This window comes from Aricia agestis, chromosome 10 (genome assembly GCF_905147365.1).
Source record: "Aricia agestis chromosome 10, ilAriAges1.1, whole genome shotgun sequence".
NCBI classification, from domain to species: domain Eukaryota; kingdom Metazoa; phylum Arthropoda; class Insecta; order Lepidoptera; family Lycaenidae; genus Aricia; species Aricia agestis.
In genome coordinates this window covers 14,061,514-14,085,189 of record NC_056415.1, presented here as the reverse complement: position 1 = coordinate 14,085,189, position 23,676 = coordinate 14,061,514, and the positions used below count along the sequence as shown (strand labels likewise).

The following is a 23,676-nucleotide window of genomic DNA, read 5'->3' as shown; positions in this document are numbered from 1 at the left end:
ATAATTAAAAATAAAATTTTTATTGAATCTAAAAATCAATGTACTACCCATCAGAAAGATTGATTCAGGTGTTGTTTAGTTAGATAATATTGTCAACTTAACAGTTGTCTTGTTACCGCTGTGTTTAACAAAACCCAACTAAATTATGTTGGCCCAGGCCTGCAGTGGGCCTATGATTAATTTTAAATCGTACATATAAATCCATATTTCTTGTCTATCGGTCTGTTACCTCTGCCCAAACCGCTGCACCGATTTTGCTGAAATTTGGTATGGAGATACCTTGAGACCCGGGAAAGGACATTCCGGAAAAGTGTACGGTTCCCGCGCGATAGACGAATTTTGCCAACAGGGTTGCGGGCGTCTTTTAAAGTTCAGTTTTGTAAAACTTTACGTATTCAAAAATATCCGTCTGATTATATTTACTTGCAAATTATCTATTATTTACAAAATATGGCAATAACATTTTAAAATCTATATTATAATGTGTCAATTTTACAAGTCTAAGGTGTACTTTAGATTCTAGAAAGTATGTTTAACGAGAAAGTATCAAAATTATATGTAAAATTAACAATTACTACTTAAGTTATAATCACTATGCAAATATACATGTAATGGTCTTTTCAAATTTCTCAAAAAGGTAACAATTTAATTTTAAAATCATCAAAATTGAATCTAACTTCGATAGTAAAAAATTCAGCAATTCTTTTTACTGCCCGCCAAGTCTTTAGACATATTCAAAAGTAGACCATTGCATAGACAATTATTATTGTAGAAAATTGTGTCAAAACAAAATAACTAATTTATATATCAGAAATCAAAATTATATTTTTCGAGTCAGACTCCATATATGTAGTTGCCAAATATCATGTATAAGCATTTCTTTTGTATTTTGTTGCATAGTTTAAGTCCTTTGTATGATCCTAATGAGTGCTGATTTACTTTAATACAGTAACTGGTGCCAGTATCATTAGATTCATCAGAATTGTGATGTGATGTGCGCTATAGCCTCTCTTTATAGTGTAATGCTACGTCCGTATTTTTCTTACGTCCGTGGCTTGTTTTAATCCACTCTAACATCTAGTAGCTGGCGCCATCTACTGTGCCAATTTAAACCAGCACTAAAACTAATTTCCACATCAGCTACACATTTTCTGTTGAATAAAATACCCCAGAAGGGGAAAGTGAGTTGTGAATATAAGCAAATTAATATATTTTTGTAAATAAAGTTATATTTGTGTATGTTATAGCCATTACACGTTCAAGTAGTTTGATCAAACATGCCAAGTCCTTCTCATCAAGCAAGAATATGCTCGTTTTTACCAACCGCAACCTACGCCTCTAGTCCACCGAGGCTGCGAACTGCGAAATATCTGCGAAACCAATGCGAAACAGGAATAGAGCGAGATGCAATATAACGCATAGTCGTGTGGTGGATGAGACAGTAAATCGGTTCGCCGCTGTTTCGCTGCTCTCAGCGTCGGTTGACTAGTCTCTAGAGGCGTTAATGTTGAGTATTCTCTAGCCGTTTTAGGGTCATGTATCTCAGAAAAAAAAATTACCAATGCTCGTGTCACTCCTAAGTTTTTAGTTCCTAAGAACTAAGGTGATGTTTCAACATTGTTGAAAACTTTAGAGATCGATACCTTTAAGTACCCGCTAGGGGATACTTAACGTTGAAAACTTGAAATTACTAAATATATTGCAGTCGATTTGATGTGGTACGTTGGTCCGAACTACTTGAAGTGCGTCTGGCGTTGGCCGATCGTTTCGGAAGTGTTAGACGGTCAGGGTACTTGTTGATAACGTGTATAGTATACGCTATAATGTATATATCAGTATTGTTCATCATGTTGTGTACAGTCACGGACAGAGACAAATTTTCAATGAAATGTAAACAAAACTTTAACCTCTTAATGATAAAAAGATACACATTGTATACAGACTGTATATTGATAATTGACACAATGTTGTGTCTTTGTATAATACTTTGTAAGTCTCTTGATAGACGACGATAACATTTTCTATAAAGTTTGTATATGTCACCGTAAGATTGTAAACACCGCGAGATTGTAATATGACGAAGTGATGGATTGTAAACTAACAGTTTTCCGGTGATTTTAAATTAATTATTTCGTATTTAAAATAACTTCAATGCCAAACAGTATGAGATGTATAACATTGAATAAAATTTAGATATATTTAAAGTGATGTTTGAATGTTCGGTTATTAAAATTAACCTAATTTATAATTCAAACTGCACTTTAAATATATCTAAATTTTATTCAATGTTATACATCAATAATTAATTTAAAATCATCGGAAAACTGTTTGGTTACAATCCATCACTTCGTCATATTACAATCTCGCGGTGTTTACAATCTTACGGTGACAAATACACAGTATACATGTTTTTATTAGTAAGGGTGTAAAAGTTTGATGTTCGTTAATAGTCACGTCACTTACATTTCTTTGAAAATTTGCATCGATGTTAAATAGCGATTAGCGAGGCTAGGAGGCGACCGCCAATTTGAAAATGTATATTATTCCAGTGCCAAATAAAATCATTACATTTATCAGAAAAATGCCAATCAGATCAAATATTTACATGTAGTCGAATAATTATTTGAATATTTTTTCCGTTTGAGAGCCCTGCTAACTGTCTGCAGTTAGCATTAGTCTGTAAAGCTACAAGCAAGTGTAACGTTGGATTCACACGCCAGGCAAGTTGCTTGACAAGCTACTTGGCAAGCTGCTTGCCTGACGTGTGTGAGCGCTACATAGGGTGAAATTGTTCCGTAAAATTAAAAATAACACCAGTTATTACGTAGTGAAATATACAAGTGTTGTTTCACGAGCAATCGCGTGTCCGTCCAAACGCAGAACTAAACCGACGCAGACATAGTGTATTCTAAATATTATCTAGATTTATTCCAAATTTAGACGAAATATTTGTAGTAATCTTAGTCCAAACTCTGGTCTTTAATTTCGATTTAATTTTTAATATTTATTTTTAAATAACTAACGTTAAATTAATTTTTTATTTATGGTCTACTAGGAGATAGTATGCGCGCGGGCCCAAGCGCCGGTATCGCAGTGCAAACCAGGGCTCGGAAACCTGGTTAATCTCGCGATCCTGTTCGTTAGAAACGCTATACATTTCCAAAAGAGCGTTTTCATTTCGATTCCGCTCTGAACGGACCGAAATTATTCCTGGTTTTGATCAAAGAGCAAAATGAAACTGCTCCTGCTCAAAATACCGGTTAAAACCGTTCGCGATATCGTTCGCTCTACCCTCACACACCACGACCCTCACCCATTGTTAAGTTATGGCCTATTGGCTATTAGATGGTGAAAGGGATAGAAGATATCACTGCACTAGTTACTTTCCGCGAGAAAAGTTAATTTCAGAAGTAATACGCGCATCTCGATTTCGCTCCGAGCGAACACAAATCCAAAAACCGCTTAAAGAGCGCTTTAACCAGGTAAAAAATACCGGTTCCGAGCCCTGGTGCAAACCTAAATATATTCGTCAGTTGTACCTGTTGATACACCGTAAGTTTTGTAGATATCGTGCAATAGACGTCGTAAGGTGGACTGAACGCGGCCCCGATGCGATATCGTGCCGACAAATCTGTACTTACCCGTTCGATCGCGCCGGTATCGGATCGGAGCCGCCCCCGTATAGATGCAACTTGTCTTTAGTTTTATTTTGGGGCGGAGTTGCATCTCATTAAGCATATCAGTTTAAGTAGTAGCTCTAGTTATTTTTATATTTTAGGTTAATTTTCACAACTAACGGCATTTCGAGTTGTCAACGAATGTTTGTGACTTTGAGCGGAAATGTTGTAGACGGTTTTGTTTATACTGTGGGAGGTTGGAACTGTTCAATGACAGTCATTTGTAAGAACGGTGGTATTATTAAATATATTTTGTTTCAAAATTGACTTTTTGTAACCGACTTTCCCTTAAATGCAGCTCGATGTAACTTGTGAGGAAACCTCGAAGTAAGTGCAAGAATAAAATTAATAAATAAATTAAAAAGCCGCGCGGCTCCATACTAAGTCGCGCGGCTGCCGCACTACTCGCGACTTAATGTGAAGGCAGCCTTAGGGTAGGTTCATACCAAGACATACAGAAAAGAGCATACTCCTCTTAAGAGGAGTCCACGCCGCCCTTTTTTCCATACAAACGTTGTCCCCTGTTTTCTCCCTGGATAATGCTAGTAGAGTTATAATTTTTTTCCTGAATATCTACGGCCACTAATACAATGTCCCTATGTTTTCCTTTTTTTATTATTATTAAATAAGATATGAACGTTCAAAAACCCAAAGAAAATGGCCAGATTTTCCGCTGTGTTCAAACATCCAGAAAACAGATTTGGCTAGATTATACAAAAAAAAATAAAACATAGGAACACAGCTAAGCCTTTCTTTAATCTTTAATGAAAAAAGTACTTAAATCGGTTAAGTTTTACACGTACTTTTTTTTCATTTCTCTAGCCCCTGGTGTATCCTCTTGGCAACTAGGTTGGCAACGTACCTGTATTAACTCATCTGATGTTGCGAGCGTCCATAGTCGACGGTAGTTGCTTTCCATCAGGTGAACCGTTTGCTCAAATATAAAAACAGACGTGACGTGAAATGACGCGGCGCAACATTTTAAATTCTTCTACTTGTAATATAGAGGAATGTCGTTATCAAGATGCCGCGTATTCGGTGTGAACCGACCTTAATATCCGGTTGGCGTCAAACAAGGCGTTGTTATAACTCCACTTCCTTTATTGAGTTTATAATTGCCGATAGTGTAACACGGTTTTGGGTTTCATTTATTTTGAGAGTTCTTAAAATTTCTTCAACTGATCCGTGGGGTGTTTGTTTCAGAATTGTTCCGGAAAGTTATTCGTTATTCGCAGATGTAGAACGGTCTGTATTGATTAATTTTCTGTAAGAGAAAGTGAAATAATATTTTTAACATTATCATTGGAAAAATGTATGTGTGTATTCTATTTCGATGGTTCCTTCTCCAAAATACTAGCTTTGTTGTTAAAACATTCACAATTTATACAGACGTTGTGACGTAATGTTTAAACTTTGTCTCTCAAGCGACCTTTATAACGTATCAGACAAGGACTAAACATTGTGTTAACTTTTAAACTGATGATTTATAAGTAGATACTTAAATCTACACCTTATAAAGGGGAAAATATGTGTCCTTATTATGTTTAGGCTCCGAAATCTCTTAAAAATTATACTTATCCTAATAGTTGAAAAAAATAATTTTAACAAATTATTTCATTCTCATGGGCTCTTCGAATTAATTAGACTACTGAAGATAGGTAAGAATCGTGCTCAAAGATTCCGCTACATACATACAGCCCAAGCTTATAAAAGCGTGTTAAGACTGTAAATTCATCAATCGCCAAAGCGACAGCCAGCTTTGCATAGCAATTGAAAATCTATTATGTCTGCGATATCCACGATGGAGGTGTTACAAAGGAACGAAAAGCGCCCTACCTTTTTTCGTGGCCAATCTGATGTTTCTACATTTTGGTCTTTCGTAACGTTGTCTTTCCTCTTGCGTTTGTATAAATAGGCTAAAATTGCCGCAGTAGACCCGCCGAGTAACAAAGCCAGCCATTTCATGAAGTGCTTGCCAACTCTAGGCGACCCCGAAGGTTCCGCAGGCGTAGAATTAACCCTAGGCTTGTCTCTCGATGATGCGTCAGATGGCCGTCCAAACCACGACCAAGAAGTTAGAGGAGATTCCTCTGCTGAAGTCCCAGGCGAAAGCAATGTTGTCCATGGCCAGTACCTTTTTGTATCTGGCTCTTTAGGACTAAAAAATTGTCCTAGTTATTATGAAATTAATTTTATAAGTCTTCTTATATTTTGTGAAACGAGATGAAGAGTAATATCTTCTATCTATCTATTCTATCTATATATATAAAACTCAAAGGTGACTGACTGATTGACATAGTGATCTATCAACGCACAGCCCAAACCACTGCACGGATCGGGCTGAAATTTGGCATGCAGGTAGATGTTATAACGTAGGCATCCGCTAAGAAAGGATTTTGATAAATTCCAACCCCATGGGGTTCAAATAGGGGATGAAAGTTTGTATATAATAATACTTTTTAACGCGAGCGAAGCCGCGGGCAAAAGCTCGTTTTCGTATAAAATATTTTTTTGGAAAAATCTAGGAAACTTCGGGAAGAGCCAGGAGGTTGGGGCAACTATCGTCGCTCTTGGCGCGTCTTAGCGGCAGCGGCACATTATATTACCCTTTTTTTACGTCCGTGATATTACCCTCGTGATTACCCTCATGAAAAGACAAAACTAATTTGACAAAACTAGTACCTATTCTACTATTTCCGAACTTACCATTCACATTCGTGCATATTTAATCTATTATTTAGCTACTTTGTTTGCAAACACGTCATATTGGTGGAGAACAATATTTAGTACATGTCGATAGTTATTACTAGTAACGATTTTGAGGTCCGTCCCTGTTTAAAATAAGTATATACTTTTTTAATTTTAATGTTTTATTATTGGGGCATTCAATGCCATTATTATGAGTTATGACAGAATAGTTTTACAAAAAATTGTCAAAGATGCCTAATCAAAGACAAATATAGTAGTTGGGGAGGGGAAGAGAGGATTTCGGGCAAATTTCGGGATTAGCTCGAGCGTGTCAGATTAAGCATTGTATAGACTTCCGACATATTATTGTGTCTAGTTGTCATGGTCATTCATGGTATAGAAACCAGATTTCTCACGTGGTATTATTTTTTATATTGAAATGTCATCGGATCTGTCAGATTAAGATAGGGGATGTTTAGTATACCCCAAAGAAGCTTCCATATAAAGCACTGACGATTTAAAATATAAAAAATAAAGCTTCATATTTTCCGAAGTAAGCTTCGCAGATTTTTTTAAGCGCTCGGGATAAAATTAAAATAGCAAGATTGTTTGAACCTTTAGAAAACTCTTTGCAAAGCCTAATCTCCGAATGGCAGACGCGATGGGACTGTTCCACCAAAGGGCGACATCTTTATAATTTTTTGCCTAATATTCGTGAACGGCTGTCCAAACATTGGATAGATATTGATCACTGCGTTTCTCAATTCCTGACCGGTCATGGAAATTTTAAGGCCAAACTCTACGGATTTAATCTAGTAGCATCACCCATGTGCGAGTGCTCGACCGAAGGCTTTGAACAAACAGCTCGTCATGTTCTCTGGGAGTGCAGTCTCTGGCAGGAGGAAAGAACTACAATGCTAAACAACCTACTCTGTACATCTGGTGTCGCATACTACGGTGATCTCGTGGACAGCGCTAGGAACTTCCGTGCCTTCAAGCGTTTTTGTCACAATTACTACTGGCAACAGTCTAACACAATAAATTAATTTAGCTCTAGCGTAGTAGTCACTATTATTATTAACGTTTATTCCCGTGGTGCTTCCCTCTTCCAGTTCTTTGACTTTCGGTCACTGCAACTTTGTGCTGTCTCCCGCTTTATATTGGGGAGGGAATCTGGAATTCTTCCTACTCCTCCTATTTTCTTCTGATTAGTTTCGTTGCGGGTCCCAAAACAGCTTTAGCATGTCCCTCGGGCTCCCTGAGATCATATCAAAGGGTTTTCGTGGTTGGATACCGCTGTAGATCCTGGCGACACAGGAGATACAGTGGTGGGAATGTGTGATGGGCCAAAGCCCGTTTAAAAAAAAAAGCTTCGCAGATATTTTATTTTGCACTAAACTAAATGATTTAGTCCTTGTTGTCTTAAATATATTTATAATTTACCTAAATAAGCAATTTTGTGAATATTATATTTTCTTTTTCAAAACTTTAAAATGGCTGCAGTTTTTGAACCCACCGCTTAAATAAAAAAACGCTCTGATTATTTTTTTATCAGTTTTACCTTAGAATGTAAAAAACCTACTAGGTCTCCATGACGCTCGAGTGACTACAAAAAGAGCACCCTCCCCTCCTCTACTATAGGGTTCCGTTCAGTGTTGCCAGATGGTCTCGGCGCCATACTCCTAAACTAATTTGATTTCCCCCTAGAAATCACCTAGATTACTTTTTCTTATTATTCTTATTCAATAAAAATATATTACTGAACTTTATTATAGCTCAAAAAGGCTGTATATGAACGTGGCGAGAAAAGGAACTACCGCTTCTATCATACACAAACGTCATTTTTGACAGTTCTCCTTTACCAGCAGCGCCCATTGACATCATTGACATATTCATTTAAAGCCTCGTTGAACTGTATTCATCTTTTAAACATCTCGAATCTCGACCTCGATTAGTTGTTGTGGCACTCAAGTAATTTTAAGATGGTAAAAAATATTAGGAACGTGATATTTGGCAAAAAAACTGTATTTGACGTGTATTTTGAATTTCCCCTAAAAAATCCCCTAAATATTTTTTCCTCCTGTTTTGCCCCTAACTTGGTTGAAAACCCCCTAAATCTAGGGGGAAATCCCCTGATCTAGCAACACTTGTTCCGCTTTCAAAAAGCTACCGTTACCGCGTAGAGCTCTACATTTTCTTTAGAGTCTAAAAGAAAATATGTAGAGCTAGTAGCTTGACTAATGATTTGGCTCTACAGTCTAAAGTTTAGACTTTAGAGTTAGACTGTAGAGCCAAATCATTAGTCATGTTGAGCCAAACCAAGCTATATCGCTAATCGTATTAGAGTCAAACCAAACTCCCAGTTAAGATATCAAGTAAATTGTATAATGTATAGCCAAGCTGCAGTCATTAACATTAATTTAATTAATAGACTAGTTGTCCCGGTGAACTACGTGTCATTTTAAAACCTTCCCTGGACTTCTACGAATATTTTAAGAGTAGATAAATATAGCCCAATCCGTTCAGCCGTTTTCGATTTTAGCGTTACTAACACAATTGAAAATACATTTTTATATAAATAGGTAGTATTTATTAACAATAATTTACAACTAAGTGTTAGTTTTATATTTATTATAATAGTCATTAGATATGGATTTACTTGGCAATGCTTAAGTATCTCTAATTTAACCTATTGCCTGATTTTGGCTGTTTGACCGTTTTCTTTAAAATTTCACTTCCAAAAATTATTTTTATTATTATTAAGCTTTACTATAAAGCTCTTTTGCTCTTTAAGGGGCCCTTAAAGAGCAAAAGATCTTTATAGTACACGGGCCATCGGCCACAACCACAAAACGCCACTACTGGCATTGTGTGCCCGGCACGGAGCCCATGCTCAGTTTCTGAGTTATTTTATAGGAGCTTATTTTTTCAATAGCGTTCTTGATTGTTTAAAAACTTTATTCCACAAATGCACTATTGAAGAAACAAACCTTATACCTACTTACTAAACGTCAGTAACACTTAGGGATTTCTGCGAAATATGTGTTTTGTAATACGCGGGCTCCACTTATCAGCTGGCGACAGACGTAAGAGTCGTGACTCAGAATAATCCGTCTATAAACATTTACACCGGCGTCTATACGCGTCTATATGCACGCCGTTTTTGTGACGGACAGTCGTGTGGAGCGTTCACTGGTACACGTATGCGTTTTGACTGAAAAAAAACGCGCCGAGAATTATAAAAAGTCCCTAAGGAACCCAATGCGATGCAATAGTGCTACAATCCGTGAGGAGGCTGGAAGTTTGTAAGTGTTGCATACATATACTTATCAATATCAACATAATATTACAAACAAGTTCTAATAATGTTTCATAACTTAAGTACCTACTCGTAGTGTTTTCGTTGTGACAGATATTTTGTATAAATACGACTTTATGAATTGTAGCTAAATGTAGAGCAGTTTTAATTCATTTAAGAGGAGTCCACACCGCCCTTTTTCCATACAAACGTAGTCCCCTGTTTCCTCCCTGGATAATGCTATTAGAGTTGTATTTTTTTTCCTGAATATCTACGGCCACTAATACAATGTCCCTATGTTTCTTTTTTTTTCATAATTTAATTATTAAATAAGGTATGAACGTTCAATAACCCAAAAAAGATGGCACATCCAGAAAACAGATTTGGCTAGATTATATAAAAAAATAAAACATAGGAACACAGCTCAAGCCTTTATTTAATCTTTAATGAAAAAAGTACTTAAATCGGTTAAGTTTTGGAAAAGGAATCAGGGGACAACGATACGTTGATTTTCTGCAGTTGTCTCTATCGCGTTCTGCGGTATAGGCTTGAGATAAAGGAGACAGCTATAGATATTACACGTAGGTACTTTTTTTTCATTTCTCTAGCCCCTGGTGTATCCTCTTAAGTATATTATATTAAGGCATAACTACAACTTAGCCTTGTATGTATGGAAACATTGTTAGTGAATATTTCACACTACTAAACTATAACCACTTGAAGCAATACAATCTGTGACGGATTAAGACTAAGTACTTGATGCCCTAAGGCCTAAGCAATCCATGCCTGTGGGCCTTTAAAACTTCCCCTCAGACGTGATGCCCTAGGCTAGGCAATTGCTTAATTTGATTAAGGGTTAATCCGTCACCGAATACAATGGCACATTCATTCAGCCAAATTTAATGTTTTGTTTGTATTTAGATTATTCCTCAGCCAGCAGCTAAATAATAATTCATAATTATTTTAAATTTTAAAGGTAAATAAGTGTTTTTGTTAAAATCTATTCATATTACTTTGTAAGTAATAAGTTAAACTGTAATTCATTTCTTTCACGTTTACATTGTAAAATGACAATGATGCAATAGACTAGTTTGTTGCTTATCATCAGGAAATCCGACTGGTCATTTGCCGGCCGGCGGACGTGTACCATTAAAAAAAAAAAATACAAAATGGTGACTAAAAAGTAAAAATAGATAATATTATTTTAATATGAAGCCTTATTTATATACAGAGGTCAGAGTCTAACCGCCGTACTCAGAGACATATTATTTTAATTAAGATAAACCTTCAATTTAATGAAGAGTTTGACACTTGACAGATAATGTATGAGGCTTGTGTCAAAATTTTAAATTAATTACATTTAAGTAATTAATGTTCGACTCAGACCGGCGCGGCGATTCGGCAGTAAATGTCGCACAGCGCACTCAGACCTTTAACCTTTTCAATTTAATGAATTTAATGAAGAGTTTGACAGATAATATGTCACTCAGAACATAACTCCTTCTGCTATAAAGTCGTAAAAAAACGGATTTCAAACCGGAAGTTCCTCCTGCACTTCTCCTACACTTGGACCTCTTGATTCTTACCTCCTTTGACGTGTGACGAATTTTCCATATATCTCGTCCAAACAAGTTTGCAAGGCTATAAAATTTATGACATGAGTGGATGAACCGGCTAACTAACATAAGGCCAATTACTCATTATTTCCCTAATTATTTTAACAAACATTGGATCTTACGTACTTCATCATCTAGCTATACTATATTCTATGTATGCTAGCTTTACGTAGAATCCAAATTTTTTATTTCAAATCATTTTTCTAGTCCTAAAGCCATTGTGCAAAATATAGGGAGTGATCACATTGAGACGGGCCGTGCTGGGGCTCAGCGTGCCGGGTCGCATCGCAAAAATCCGCCTCCATACAATTTGTATGGAAGCGAATGCGCGTATTGCACACTGTGTCGGGGCGCGGCGGATTTCCGTCAATGCGACAAGGCCCGGCAAGGCCCGACAAACCCGCTGCGCCCCGGCAACAGTGTGACCACACTTCACATAGATTTCCACTTTTTGGTAGATTTGAGGTCAAATGAATGACGATTTAGTAGTCCAATTTTAATAGAAGATCGATATTATATAATAAATAATATAAAAATTTAAAATGCATAATTACGACAGTCCATATAAACATTTTAGTTTCAACCACGTAGAATACATTGATTAATAAAGGTAGATTTTCGGTAGAAGCTAAAACATGGTCTAGTAGATTTTAGTAGAATCGTAGAAACGTTTTTGATATATCGAGTCACGAGTGATTTAAGAGTGGTCACACTGGAGCTATCCAAAGTACTCAAAATCCATCAATGCGATGCGACCCGGCGCGTTGCGCTGCGCTGAGCCAAGATCCGCCCCGACACGCCCCGGCACGCGCCGACAAACTGTGCGCGTACCTATAAACGTCAGTTTTCAAATTATAATTTGAAAACTGACGTTTATAGATATTATTATTACTGACCCGCTTCATCCGCTTATGTCACTTCAAAAAGTCTTTTTTTTTTTAGAAAATGGCAAAACGGCGAAATCTCGACGTGTACCTGCAGCAGGTGTCGGAGCAGTTTATAACGATAAAGTACGACGACTTCAAACGGTCACAAGAAGTCTTCAAATGTGTGTTCGACCAAATCAAAAAGAACATGGAGAAGCAATGCAATTACTTCAAAAAATACGCCAGCCAAGTGAGTATATTATCCCACATACTATACTATAAAGTATAGTATTATAAATTATAATTGATTATAAAAATAAAATAAACTAAATATTTAAGGGAGGCTCCCAAACAAAATTACATATTTTTGCCTATTTTTGCTCTTAAAACCATTTAAGAGCAAAAATAGGCAAAAATATGTAATTTTGTTTGGGAGCCTCCGTGCCAACGGAACCCTTCGCGCGCGAATCCAACTCGCACTTGGCCGATTTTTTTCTGTGCTGCTACTTTTGTAAGGGAGTATAGGCATAGGGACACACACACTCTAGTCTGTAAAATATTATCACTTTGTTTTGTGCTATGTTAACAGGATTGCAGATTAGTCTGCCTGAACAATATTTTAATGTTGGTCTGTGTCAAAAAAGTCAGATACGCCTTAACTTCTGGTAGAGAATCACTCGCCCACGAATACAGTACGATAGTATCATCAAAATTCAAAGGGAAGCTCTTTAAGGTTACGTAAAGCGGGCCCCTAGACGATCATTTTTATTGTGCAATATCACGTATTGTGTAATATTATTGACGGTCTAGGGTTGATATCGAACGCACCCGCTTTTCAATTTTATTGTCAAATAAATTGTTCAATAAAATTGAAGCGTGATATGACACAATAAAATTGATCATCTAGCGGCCGGCTAATGAATGATCCCTTTAAAGGTGACGTACGGCGGGAGCGTGTCGGACGGCATCAAAGTGGGCCGCCTGGACGAGTTCGACATGGACATCGTGATACGGCTGCCGGTCAGCTACGGCGACGGCGATGACGGGATCATCGTCGAGCCCGACAGACCGGGCTTCGTGCGCCTCAAGATACACGGCTTCGACCATCTGGATAAGCAGAAGGTACGACGAGATTGCTGGTATGACGAGATTGAAGGAGGTACGACGAGATTGATGGAGGTACGACGACATTGTTGCCTTCGACCATTAGGAAGAACATCGTCGTCGAGCCCGACAGACCGGGCTTCGTGCGCCTCAAGATACACGCCTTCGACCATCTAGATAAGCAGAAGGGACGACGAGATTGCTGATACGACGAGATTGATGGAGGTACGGCGAGATGACAGGAGGTACGACGAGATTGCTGGTACGACGAGATTGATGGAGGTACGGTGAGATGGCAGGAGGTACGACGAGATTGCTGGTACAACGAGATTGATGGAGGTACGGCGAGATGGCAGGAGGTACGGCGAGATGACAGGAGGTACGACGAGATTGATGGAGGTACGGCGAGATGACAGGAGGTACGACGAGATTGCTGATACGACGAGATTGATGGAGGTACGGCGAGATGACAGGAGGTACGACGAGATTGCTGGTACGACGAGATTGATGGAGGTACGGCGAGATGGCAGGAGGTACGACGAGATTGCTGGTACGACGAGATTGATGGAGGTACGGCGAGATTGCAGGAGGTACGACGAGATTGATGGAGGTACGGCGAGATGGCAGGAGGTACGACGAGATTGCTGGTGGTACGGCGAGATTGATGGAGGTACGGCGAGATGGCAGGAGGTACGACGATATTGCTGGTGGTACTGCGAGATTGATGGAGTTATGACTTACGACGAGATGCAAGGAGGTACGACGGGATTGTCTTTGAGGATCTTGTTAAGATATGAGGAGATAAAATTGTTATTAATCATCGCGACGAGAAGGTACAACGTGATTGCACGAGATTGCTGTCTCGACAATCTTGTCAAGATACAATCATCAACAGCTCTGACCACCTCTCATCTCAATTCTCAACTAGTGGCAGGTAATCATGCACGATGATTTATTCCACAGCTTTTCTTTAATGCATATCTAAGGCATGTTGCTTTTAAACCTTTTATTCTAATTTTCTGATGAATTCGATACGACGTTAGCAAAACAGATTTATTCTCGCAGAATATGGTTAAATTATATTTTTAAAAGTAACAAAATGGCTGAATGTAGTGTAGGTATGCGCAGCCCATGTTTTAAAGGGCCAACTATTAAAGTATATGGCAATGTAGACTCTAACATTGGTTTACTGATCAATTAACTCCTTGATGGTGCCAACTGCCCACTGCCAGTGGTTGCCAACCAGTGCAATTTTGGCTTTACACAAAACTGACCATATTTCCTCCCTTTCAGGACTGGGAGAGCTCTCACAAGGTGACTCGTGATTGGCGCGACACCAACAAGTACCTGCTGCAGAACAAGTTCCGGTTCTGGCTGAACAGCGTCGTACAGAAGGCCCTTAACGACATGGACTACAAAGCCACTGTAGGTCGGTGACAGTTCCATTTATAATCAATAATAAAATTTAAATAAAATAAATGACCAATACAAAAAAAAGCTCATTTTTTACCAATTTTTGCTCTTTAATGAATAGTACGGAACCCTTCGTGGCCATGGCCGATTTTTTTAATATATAAGTACCTTAAACATATGGCATGACTAAATGTGTAAATTTTTCTCCTATGCCTTGATTACACCGACCGAGTAGAGTGGCGAGACAGTGCCCACGGCCGAGCACTTCCATAATAAACATAGGTATTAATATAAGCTTGTCCGAGTGCACTATCTTGCCTACTCGGTAAGTTTAATCAAGCCCTAATAGGGTCAATTCAGATCGCATTTCGCAACGCGACGCGTAGATCATGCATTTCTAAATTTGATGGTATTAAATTGACAGACTTCAATTGCGTGAGACGTCATACAAGTCTGTCAATTCAATACAAATTTAGAAATGCATCAACGCGTCGCGTTGCGGTCTGAATTGACCCTTAAGGAGTGACGTAACCAGTGGCGGCCCTAGGGGGTGGCGAACAGGGCAATCGCCCGGGGCTCTTGCAGGGGCCTCGCAAGGTATTTTTCGTAAGACAAAGGATCTCGCAAAGATCTTCCGCCCGGGCCTGGGTCCAATGGGTAAGGCCGCCACTGGACGTAATATTATATGAACACTCACTTTTTCGTCACCAGGCGGCAAGACCTACATTTTAAAGTACAAGTCGTCGGGTCCAGCATACACGTTGCTCGTCCGCAACAGCCCCGGGGAAGAAGCCTTTGTGCTGGACATCGACCTGGTGCCCGTCATCCGGTTTATTCTGCCGCGCTGGCCGCCCGGGTACAGGTCAGTACAAGAGTAACAGAGCCCGATCTAGCTATTTAGCAGTTAGCTGCTCCAGGCAAAGATCATTTTCGCCCCTTTACATACAGAAAACCATTTAGGTAAGTCATGGATTAGTTTTGTTGGGAGATATTTAGGGAGATCGCAGACGACAGACTTTTTGTGCGATCGAGTCTGCGATCTCCCTTAGGCCCAATTTCACCAACGTCTGTTAATGTTAACAGCTTGTTAAAATGGCATGTTTTCTCTTTCATTCATATAAAAAATGAAAGAGGAAACATGATACTAATTCGAGAATTAATTTTAACAGTTATTGATGAAATTGGACCTTTATCACCTTAGGTGTTTAAGTAAATATTTCCGCTATTCAACCTGATGTAATTGGAAGATATTAGATAAAATTCTCTAACCTGGATGGTGGATAGCTAATGACTATGTTTGGTACTACTAATATATATTCTGTGACTATTTTGGAAGATAGGAATAAGTAAATTTTGCCGCCCCTCATTCTTACCGCTTTGGGCGGTAATGATGCCCTGCTCGTCTCCCCTTAGATCGGACCCAATCTCATCCCTGCAAGAGTTTTGACTACAAAGTTTCTAAATATAACCCAGTATAGGTACTGGCCAGTTCTTATGACGTTACGCATCCTATAATATACAGCCATATTATGCTGGTCCTTTCCGGGGACTCGAAGTATTTCCGTACCGAATTTCAGCAAAATCGGTTCAGCAGTTTAAGCTTGAAGAGGTGACAGACAGACACACTTACGAATATATAATACTAGTTTGGATTGATTGTATGAGCCAAATCGCACTATGCGGCTGCTCGACGCGCCTACTAGTAGTACTTACCTACTAGGACTAGACTAGGATGTGGACTTTGAAGTATCAACATGCTGCATCAGTGTAGTAGTCTCTCTTTTACAGCAAAGATAGGTACATACCTATCATTCCTGTAAAAGAGAGACTGTAGGTCTTTTACAGAAAAGACATAAAGGGTGTCTCAGCGCCGATTTTCAACTTTAAACACGAATTTCTCGGCAACCTTCGGGGTTAGCTGGAGTGGAGTGGTAGCGTTCGATAGGTGACGAGTGCGGATTTTTTGATCGCCATGGCGGAGTGGTCTGGTGCGCACCGCGCGTACGCAGTAGAAGCGTACTTATGCAATGGGTTTTCGTTGAGTGAAGCACGGCGTAAATTTTATAGTCGCTATGAAATCCACCGTTTGAGTGATGCCCCGAGTACTCAATTAATTAAGTCGTGGGTAGAGAAGTTAAGAGCGACAGGATGTTTACTAAATCATTCAATTGGACCACGAAATAGACCTGTGCGATCGATTGAAAACATCAACCGCGTCGCCGCTGCGGTCGCGGAGCTTCCAAGATGCTCACTTAAAAAACATGCTGCCTCTTTAAGCCTCCATCGGTCAAGCATTCAAAGAATTTTGGCTTTAGATTTATGGGGTTATTTCAAAGCAAGAGTTTTTGATACCTCTCTTACAAATTTGGAACAGCTGAAGACTAAAATAACGACAGAAGTGAGAGCCATACCAGCGGACATCCTTCGGCACGTCTCGGCAAATTCACGTGTCCGATTTGAAGAGTGCATTCGCCGTGATGGAAGACACCTTGACGGTGTAATATTCCGTACATAAAATCCGCACTAATACACTTTAATTTACTACAATAAAAATATTATAAATACAATTTGTTTTTTTTATACAAATTTTCAAAGATGAAAATCGGCGCTGAGACACCCTTTACATATCTTTCCTGTAAAAGAGAGACTATATAGGTCTTTTACAGGAAATATAAGGTACATATCTATCTTTCCTGTAAAAGGATACAAGTGGCGACTCTATTATTTTCTTCTCTTTCTTGACAGACGTCAGACCATACATGCGTTGATTTGCGCGTTCATTGGCACTCCATTAATTTAAGTAGACCTATTAACATTAATAGCAACCAACTTTGATGCAGAAAGCCCCGCGGTCACCGCTGCACGGAATGGTTCGTGGTGCCGAAGCCGAACAAGGCCGAGTCCAACGCCGAGCTGCAGAACCGCGCCTGGAGGCTCTCCTTCCAAGACTTCGAGAGGGAGATGATTAAAGACTGCAAGAACCTCAAGTTTACTATACGACTTGTTAGTGCCACTACAGCTCTTTTACATACTCTTTTCGATTGCAGGCTGCCTCACGGGCACTTGCGAAACGACATTCGAGGCTTGAATCTTGATAATCGGGCCCCCGGTTATAAACTGTTAAAGTTAATAAGCTACATAAAGCGGTTGAGTTTTCTTACGATTATAACTTAGGTGAACCTTTTAACTGATAAGATTGCAAAAAATAACTAGTTACATATATGATATTATCGGTTTCGTGTTATCTAATTCTAGTTCATATCTAGTCACGACCGATTGTCGTTCGTTTCGCGTTCAATATCAACCCTAGACGTAGACGGTCAATAATATATGCCACAATAGGTACGTGATATTGCACAATAAAATTGACATAATTACGAATTACGACCAAATGACGTAGTGGACCTACGACCATTCAATGGTACAAACGAATTGCTTAAGCTTTGTACGATGTTAGCTATCTCATGAAAATCACCATAGTCCATAACTGACCCTTACCTACCCAAATTCAAGGCGGATTTTAGGGAGTAAGGCATAGGCAGATATATTGTTCCCAGCTTAAGTACGACGCCCTTTCAAGCTGCCACGCCTTCCCTAACTTGTTAAAAGTGTGGTATATTTAGTTCTTTAATCAATCCTTTTTTTCGTTCTAGTTGAAAAAACTCCGCGACGCCCAGGGCATGAAGCCCATCGCGAGCTACTACATCAAAACCCTCTTTCTCTGGAAGATAGAAGAGACCAACAACAAGCGCTACTGGGAGACCAAACTGAGCGTGCTATTCCGAGACATGGTGCAAAAACTACACGACGCAATCCAAAACAAAAACATCCCGTACTTCTGGGACCAGAGAAACAATCTCATTGAGAACCTAAAGCCTTCCCTCCAAGCGATGTACGTGGAGAAACTGAGCACCGTACTTGAAAGTATAGACAACAATGACGCTGAGAAGACTGCGTTCTATCTCCTGACTCCTCAGGAGCAGACATTCTTCAGAACCACTCCGTTCTATCGGAGCGTCAACGGCGTAGACTCGAAGGCCCCGGTAAGAACCGCAAAGGCCCCCACTCCCCCTCGCCTGGCGCGAGACGACGCCAGCGGCCTGCTGCAGCAGCTGAGGATCTCCTTGGAGAGAGCGGAGTCCCTGTCCGCTCAGGTCGAGGAGAAGGATAAGAGGATAGCGATGCTAGAGAGGGAAAGAAAGTTGAACCAGGTCAAGCCCGAGCCGGCTAAGGCCTCGAGCTGCTCCGTGCAGTAGACCTAAACTAAGTTTTGGCCGCACTTGCAGTTATTTAACGATTACTTATCTTTAACTCAATAATATACAGAGGTATACTACTATTATATTAGGTATACGTGGCTACTGGGTGTAGAGTATAGATTTTTAAAATTAATATAACATAATATTATACCAACGTAATACATGTTACCGCGTAAGAATTTAGAATACGTTAACGTGCACATTACCTAGGTAATCTGCAGATTCCCTGATACCATCCGCTAAAGTGTGAAATTTTTAAATAAAAAAAGCCTTAGGTAATTTTTAATAACATTCCTAAAAACTTTCACTTAAGCTTGTCAACCTAAGGCTGTTGTTTTGATTGGTTTTTAGGGTTCCGTACCCAAAGGGTAAAAAGGAACCCTATTACTGAGACTTCGACGTCTGTCCGTCTGTCTCGAGAACTCAAGAACCGCTCTAGCTTTATCGACTTCTGAAATTTTCACAGGTTGTGTATTTCTGGTGCCGCTTTAACAACAAATACAAGACGCAATTTTTTGCCAACTTTCGCTCAATAACAGTACTAAACCCTTCGTGCGCGAAGTAACCGCGAAGAAACCGACTCGCACTGGGCCTATTTTTTTAGTTGATACAATCTGTTAAAACTTATAATATTACTTATTTTAATAATGGAGTAAAATTTTACGCAAAATTTAATAATTTATTCCTTTGTTTATGTCCAAAAATTTATATTAAGTAAATATTTCTCTACAATTAAATAAGTCTGTTTTATTCAAACAAGAACATTATTTAAGTATGTAATTTAATGAAATTAAAAGAGAATAAAAGTGCACTCTAACTGTAAACTGACCCAGACAATCTGCAGAATACCTTGTTAATCTGCAGTCTAATTACTGGTTTACGCACATTACCGGTAACATATAAATATACATCTTTATTATCTGATTAGTACTTCTTACCGCAGTGATTGTAATACTATTTTTCATTTTACAGGTTTTAAAATATAATAGCAATCAAAATAAAATGATTAGGTAGGTAACAATTAAGTACTTAATGAATTATTATTTATTGTAATTTTTAATAAGTAAGTAAGTAAAAGGCCTATGGGGGATTTTGTATGGACCCCGTCCCCACCCTTCAACAGTCATGGGATGCGTCTCGTTTTGTTCACTGGGACCCAGAAAAGTCTTAAGTACCAGTGTCAGTTTCAAAATCAATTGGGTTTATTAGAAAAATAACCTTTTCTCCAAAAAAAAGATGTTTATTTTTGAACAAAAAAATCACTTTTTTCTAGAAACAAAAAGCATATCAGGGTTCCGTAGTCAACAAGGAACGCTTATAGTTTCGGTCTGTCCGTCCGTCTGTGTGTCTGTCTGTCTGTCCGCGGTTGTTCCGCCCGCTGTTTTCAGAGACTATAGGGTCAACAAAGCTGTGATTCGGCATGTATGCATATTATCTTAATGATGGCGACAAAATGGTATTTAAATTCTTTATTTTTTTATGGTACCTCCCCATACACATCAAGCGGGGGTGATTTTTTTCCGCGTCTATCCTATCGTGTGGGGTGTCGTTGGGTACGTTTTTAAAAAATATTATTCAGAGTATTCAAAGATCATTTTTCGATTTAGGGATCCACTTGTGAAAATATGAAGTTTTAAAATGGAAAAAATCGTTGAGTCCAATGTCCCCCCTTCCACTAGCTCAAATTGTTTTAGCTCAGGTTTCAGGCTCAGGTTTACCTAACTGTTTAGCTCAGGTTGCTTCTGGAAATGTGGAAAAATTCGAAGGAGATATTATGCTGACTTTAAAGAAAAACTATCACGGCTAAGAAAACTTCATAAATAAGTAATTGAGTCGATCAACTAAGAAAATGTATTCGAAGAAGTATAAAGAAACTTTTCGTTCAAATTCTTTTGAACGTAACTGAGATGGTATTGTTGGTTGTGAAAAACACGTTACAAATGTACATTCATTGACGATACAAAAATTATCAAAAACTAGCGGTACTACAGAGCGGTATTGCGCGTGACCCGCATATATACGCACTGTGCTGGTTTTTAATTTCATGTACAAACAAATGACGATTTAATTGAAGACAATAATATTAATATGATCCGTAAGTAAAAGAGAAAAAATAAAATAAAAACAATATATTATTATAAAACCTAAGGCCGCGTCACCATCAAACACGGCGCGGCATCGTCACCGTGCCACGATACGACGCTGCCACCGTGACACGTGACGCGTGTTCCGACTTCCGGTGTCACGAACAGTGCGCCGCCCCGTGGCCCATTTAGTTCGATTGAAATCTGACAATATTTCCACTACGCGACTTTGTTTGATAGGTATTTCACATGCCTCGTTTTAGTTTGGAACGCCATTTTTCGGAAGTTTTACCCTGAATAGGGGCGCGCGGTGCACCGTTCGCGTCACCGGGACACTGTGCGGCGTCGCACCGTATCAGGGTGGCGGCGTCGTGTCATGGCACGATGACGACGCCGCGCCAAGTTTGATGGAATTGCACTGCAACCCCACGTATTTGACAGATGTCGCCATAGTAAAAAATTCTCTATTCTAGTAGATCTTTCGAATGTCATCTGTTTCTGCTCTGTTGGTTGGTGGGGACGTTTCTTCTCATAGTCCTTTACAATAAGTACCATTTGATTAGTTATTACTTAATATTATTTTATAATGGATCGTTATTAATATACCTAGTACTTATTTATAAAGACTGATTCATAGAATGCATTTTTTTTCAGATTTATTCGCTGTCATATATAATACAATACCTACACACACGAATGTCTACGCGCTACAGATGGCAATGTATTGTTTTAAAGTTTTATCTTAGATATTTCTAGAAAATCCTAGGCCGTTCTTGGTAGAAAATATCCCAGGATTTTAAACTCAGCGCATAAAGCGTCTACAACTTCTCATGTTTTATATTTTTTATAATAATAAAAAAAATTCAAACCATTTCATTGCATGCGTTATGCATATTATGACTTATCATTTTAATACCCACCATATAGGACCGGTCAAAATAGTTTAATGATATTTTGACTTCGGAGTCTCCCGTCTCAAGATATTTTGACTGGGCTATATTATATTTTGCTCGTCTTACTAATACAAATTATAAAAAAGAATACGCTATTAAGAATGCACCTGACCCTAACTTGACTACATACTTAAACCTAGATCTCAAAATCTGTAAGGTCTAGAAAACTGTTTTTTACACAAGTAACTTCAGTTCATGAAGATTAAAATGTTCAAAAAGATTACCTACTAAAAAAATGCTCGATAGTTTCTTAGTTTCTTTTTTACAAAATACCTTGTTTTAGACACTTTTTGCTTAGATCTTCGAAGTTTACTGTCTTTTCTTTAATATTTTTTAACATCTAAAAATACTTTTTTCATAATCATTAATAGTTCGTCTTTTATTCAAGTAAAACCTAACTTGGCGATGAATCCGCGTCGTCCTTTTTCACCTGGCATATGAAAGACAGGCGTGAGTGTGAAGAGAGAAGGACAATGTTTGATTTTTTGGGTCAGTAGCCCTCTGTTTTGGTTTTGTCAGATGCTTTAAAAAAGCCATACGATAGATAAAGACAAAACGTTGTAAAGCTTATACGTCGTATAATTTTTTATTAGTACGGGGAATATAAAAGGTGCTAACTTCATACTATGTTTCATCATAGACTAAGGAAATACTATTTTAGTATTTCCTTAGTCTATGGTTTGATTTTATTGAGGCTACAGCATAAAGTTAATATACCTAGCGGAATAGAGAAACAAAGGCCTGAGCAAGAGAGATGTCACTATCAGTAACACTGCATGGTAAAAAGAGACGTGTGATACATGACAGCCGCACTCTTTTTTTTACGTCCAGTCGGCACGTGCCGCACGTTGACAATTTAATCTCATAGAAATCATGTTCAATCATGCTTGTGTAAGTGTATACGTACACATATTTTTCACACAGACGAAAACTAATTTCGGTTTCGTTTGACAGCTCGAGATTGTTGCTCTATTCCGCTAGGTATATTAACTTTATGAGCTACAGGAAAAATAAAGTACACATGTAGAACATAATGTTATATTACTTTCTTTACACTGCTATAATGATTTGTGTTATAAAAAATTACTGACAAAACTAATTACAGTACCTACATAATATTTCAAGTTTGGTATGAAAAGAATCGGTAATTTCTGGACTGGAAAATAAGATGGAAGATAATAGTCCATCTAAAACAATTTATGAGCTAAAAATCATATAATTAATCACACATTACTTTTTATATTGATTTAACTTGCTAGCAGATTTTATTGCAATCTGAATTAAGCCCGTTTGCATATAAAACGTTAAACTAGTTGATTAACTAACTACCGCACTTAGAGTGGAACATTAATTACTTAAATGTAATTAATTCAAAATTTTGACATAAGCCCCATACATTATCTGTCAAACGCTTCATTAAGCTTCAATTTAATGAAGAGTTTGACAGATAATGTAGATAAGTAGACATAATATAATAGTGAATTGGTGACATAACTTTAACGAAGATTTCGACAACTGTCCAACTTTTCATAAAATGACTCTGAGTGCGGCCTTTAACACCTCCATCGTGGGTATCGCAGACACAATAGATTTTCAATTGCTATGCGATAGCCGGCTGCCGCTTGGGGATTGATGGGTACTATAGATAGGGACTACAATCAAATATTTAAATACTTTCTCAAATCTTGTTTCATTTTTAGAAGGACTATTATCACACT

General features: G+C 38.4%; 1 protein-coding gene and 1 long non-coding RNA gene across 4 annotated transcripts; one reads left to right on the top strand and one right to left on the bottom strand.

The window, feature by feature from the left end:
• Nucleotides 1-4,757: 4,757 nt before the first annotated feature.
• LOC121730966 lies at nucleotides 4,758-9,087 on the bottom strand. Of its 2 annotated transcripts, XR_006036171.1 has the most exons (4): nucleotides 9,025-9,087; nucleotides 6,384-6,508; nucleotides 5,514-5,835; nucleotides 4,758-4,941 (listed from the first exon to the last, which is right to left on the bottom strand). It is a non-coding gene; the product is annotated as an uncharacterized LOC121730966 (long non-coding RNA). The 2 variants fall into 2 exon arrangements; XR_006036172.1 differs by lacking the exon at nucleotides 6,384-6,508 and having other exon boundaries at nucleotides 9,025-9,059.
• A 423-nt stretch (nucleotides 9,088-9,510) lies between these two features.
• LOC121730961 lies at nucleotides 9,511-21,881 on the top strand. 2 transcript variants are annotated; one of them, XM_042120212.1, is made up of 9 exons: nucleotides 9,511-9,670; nucleotides 12,222-12,395; nucleotides 13,082-13,267; nucleotides 14,543-14,678; nucleotides 15,374-15,524; nucleotides 17,503-17,665; nucleotides 18,316-18,705; nucleotides 19,894-19,931; nucleotides 21,660-21,881. In XM_042120212.1, the coding sequence occupies exons 2-9, from the start codon at nucleotides 12,225-12,227 to the stop codon at nucleotides 21,679-21,681; spliced, it is 1,257 nt and encodes a 418-aa protein (XP_041976146.1). In that variant the 5' UTR covers nucleotides 9,511-9,670; nucleotides 12,222-12,224; the 3' UTR covers nucleotides 21,682-21,881. The 2 variants fall into 2 exon arrangements, with proteins under 2 accessions (XP_041976146.1, XP_041976145.1); XM_042120211.1 differs by lacking the exons at nucleotides 19,894-19,931; nucleotides 21,660-21,881 and having other exon boundaries at nucleotides 18,316-19,150.
• The last annotated feature ends 1,795 nt before the right edge of the window (nucleotides 21,882-23,676 follow it).

Coding starts and splice junctions, on each gene's coding strand:
- LOC121730961 (XM_042120211.1), top strand. CDS start 12,225: ATGGCAAAACGGCGAAATCTCGACGTGTACCTGCAGCAGGTGTCGGAG. Junction 13,268..14,542: donor ACCATCTGGATAAGCAGAAG/GTACGACGAGAT, acceptor CCTCCCTTTCAG/GACTGGGAGAGCTCTCACAA. Junction 17,666..18,315: donor TCAAGTTTACTATACGACTT/GTTAGTGCCACT, acceptor TTTTCGTTCTAG/TTGAAAAAACTCCGCGACGC.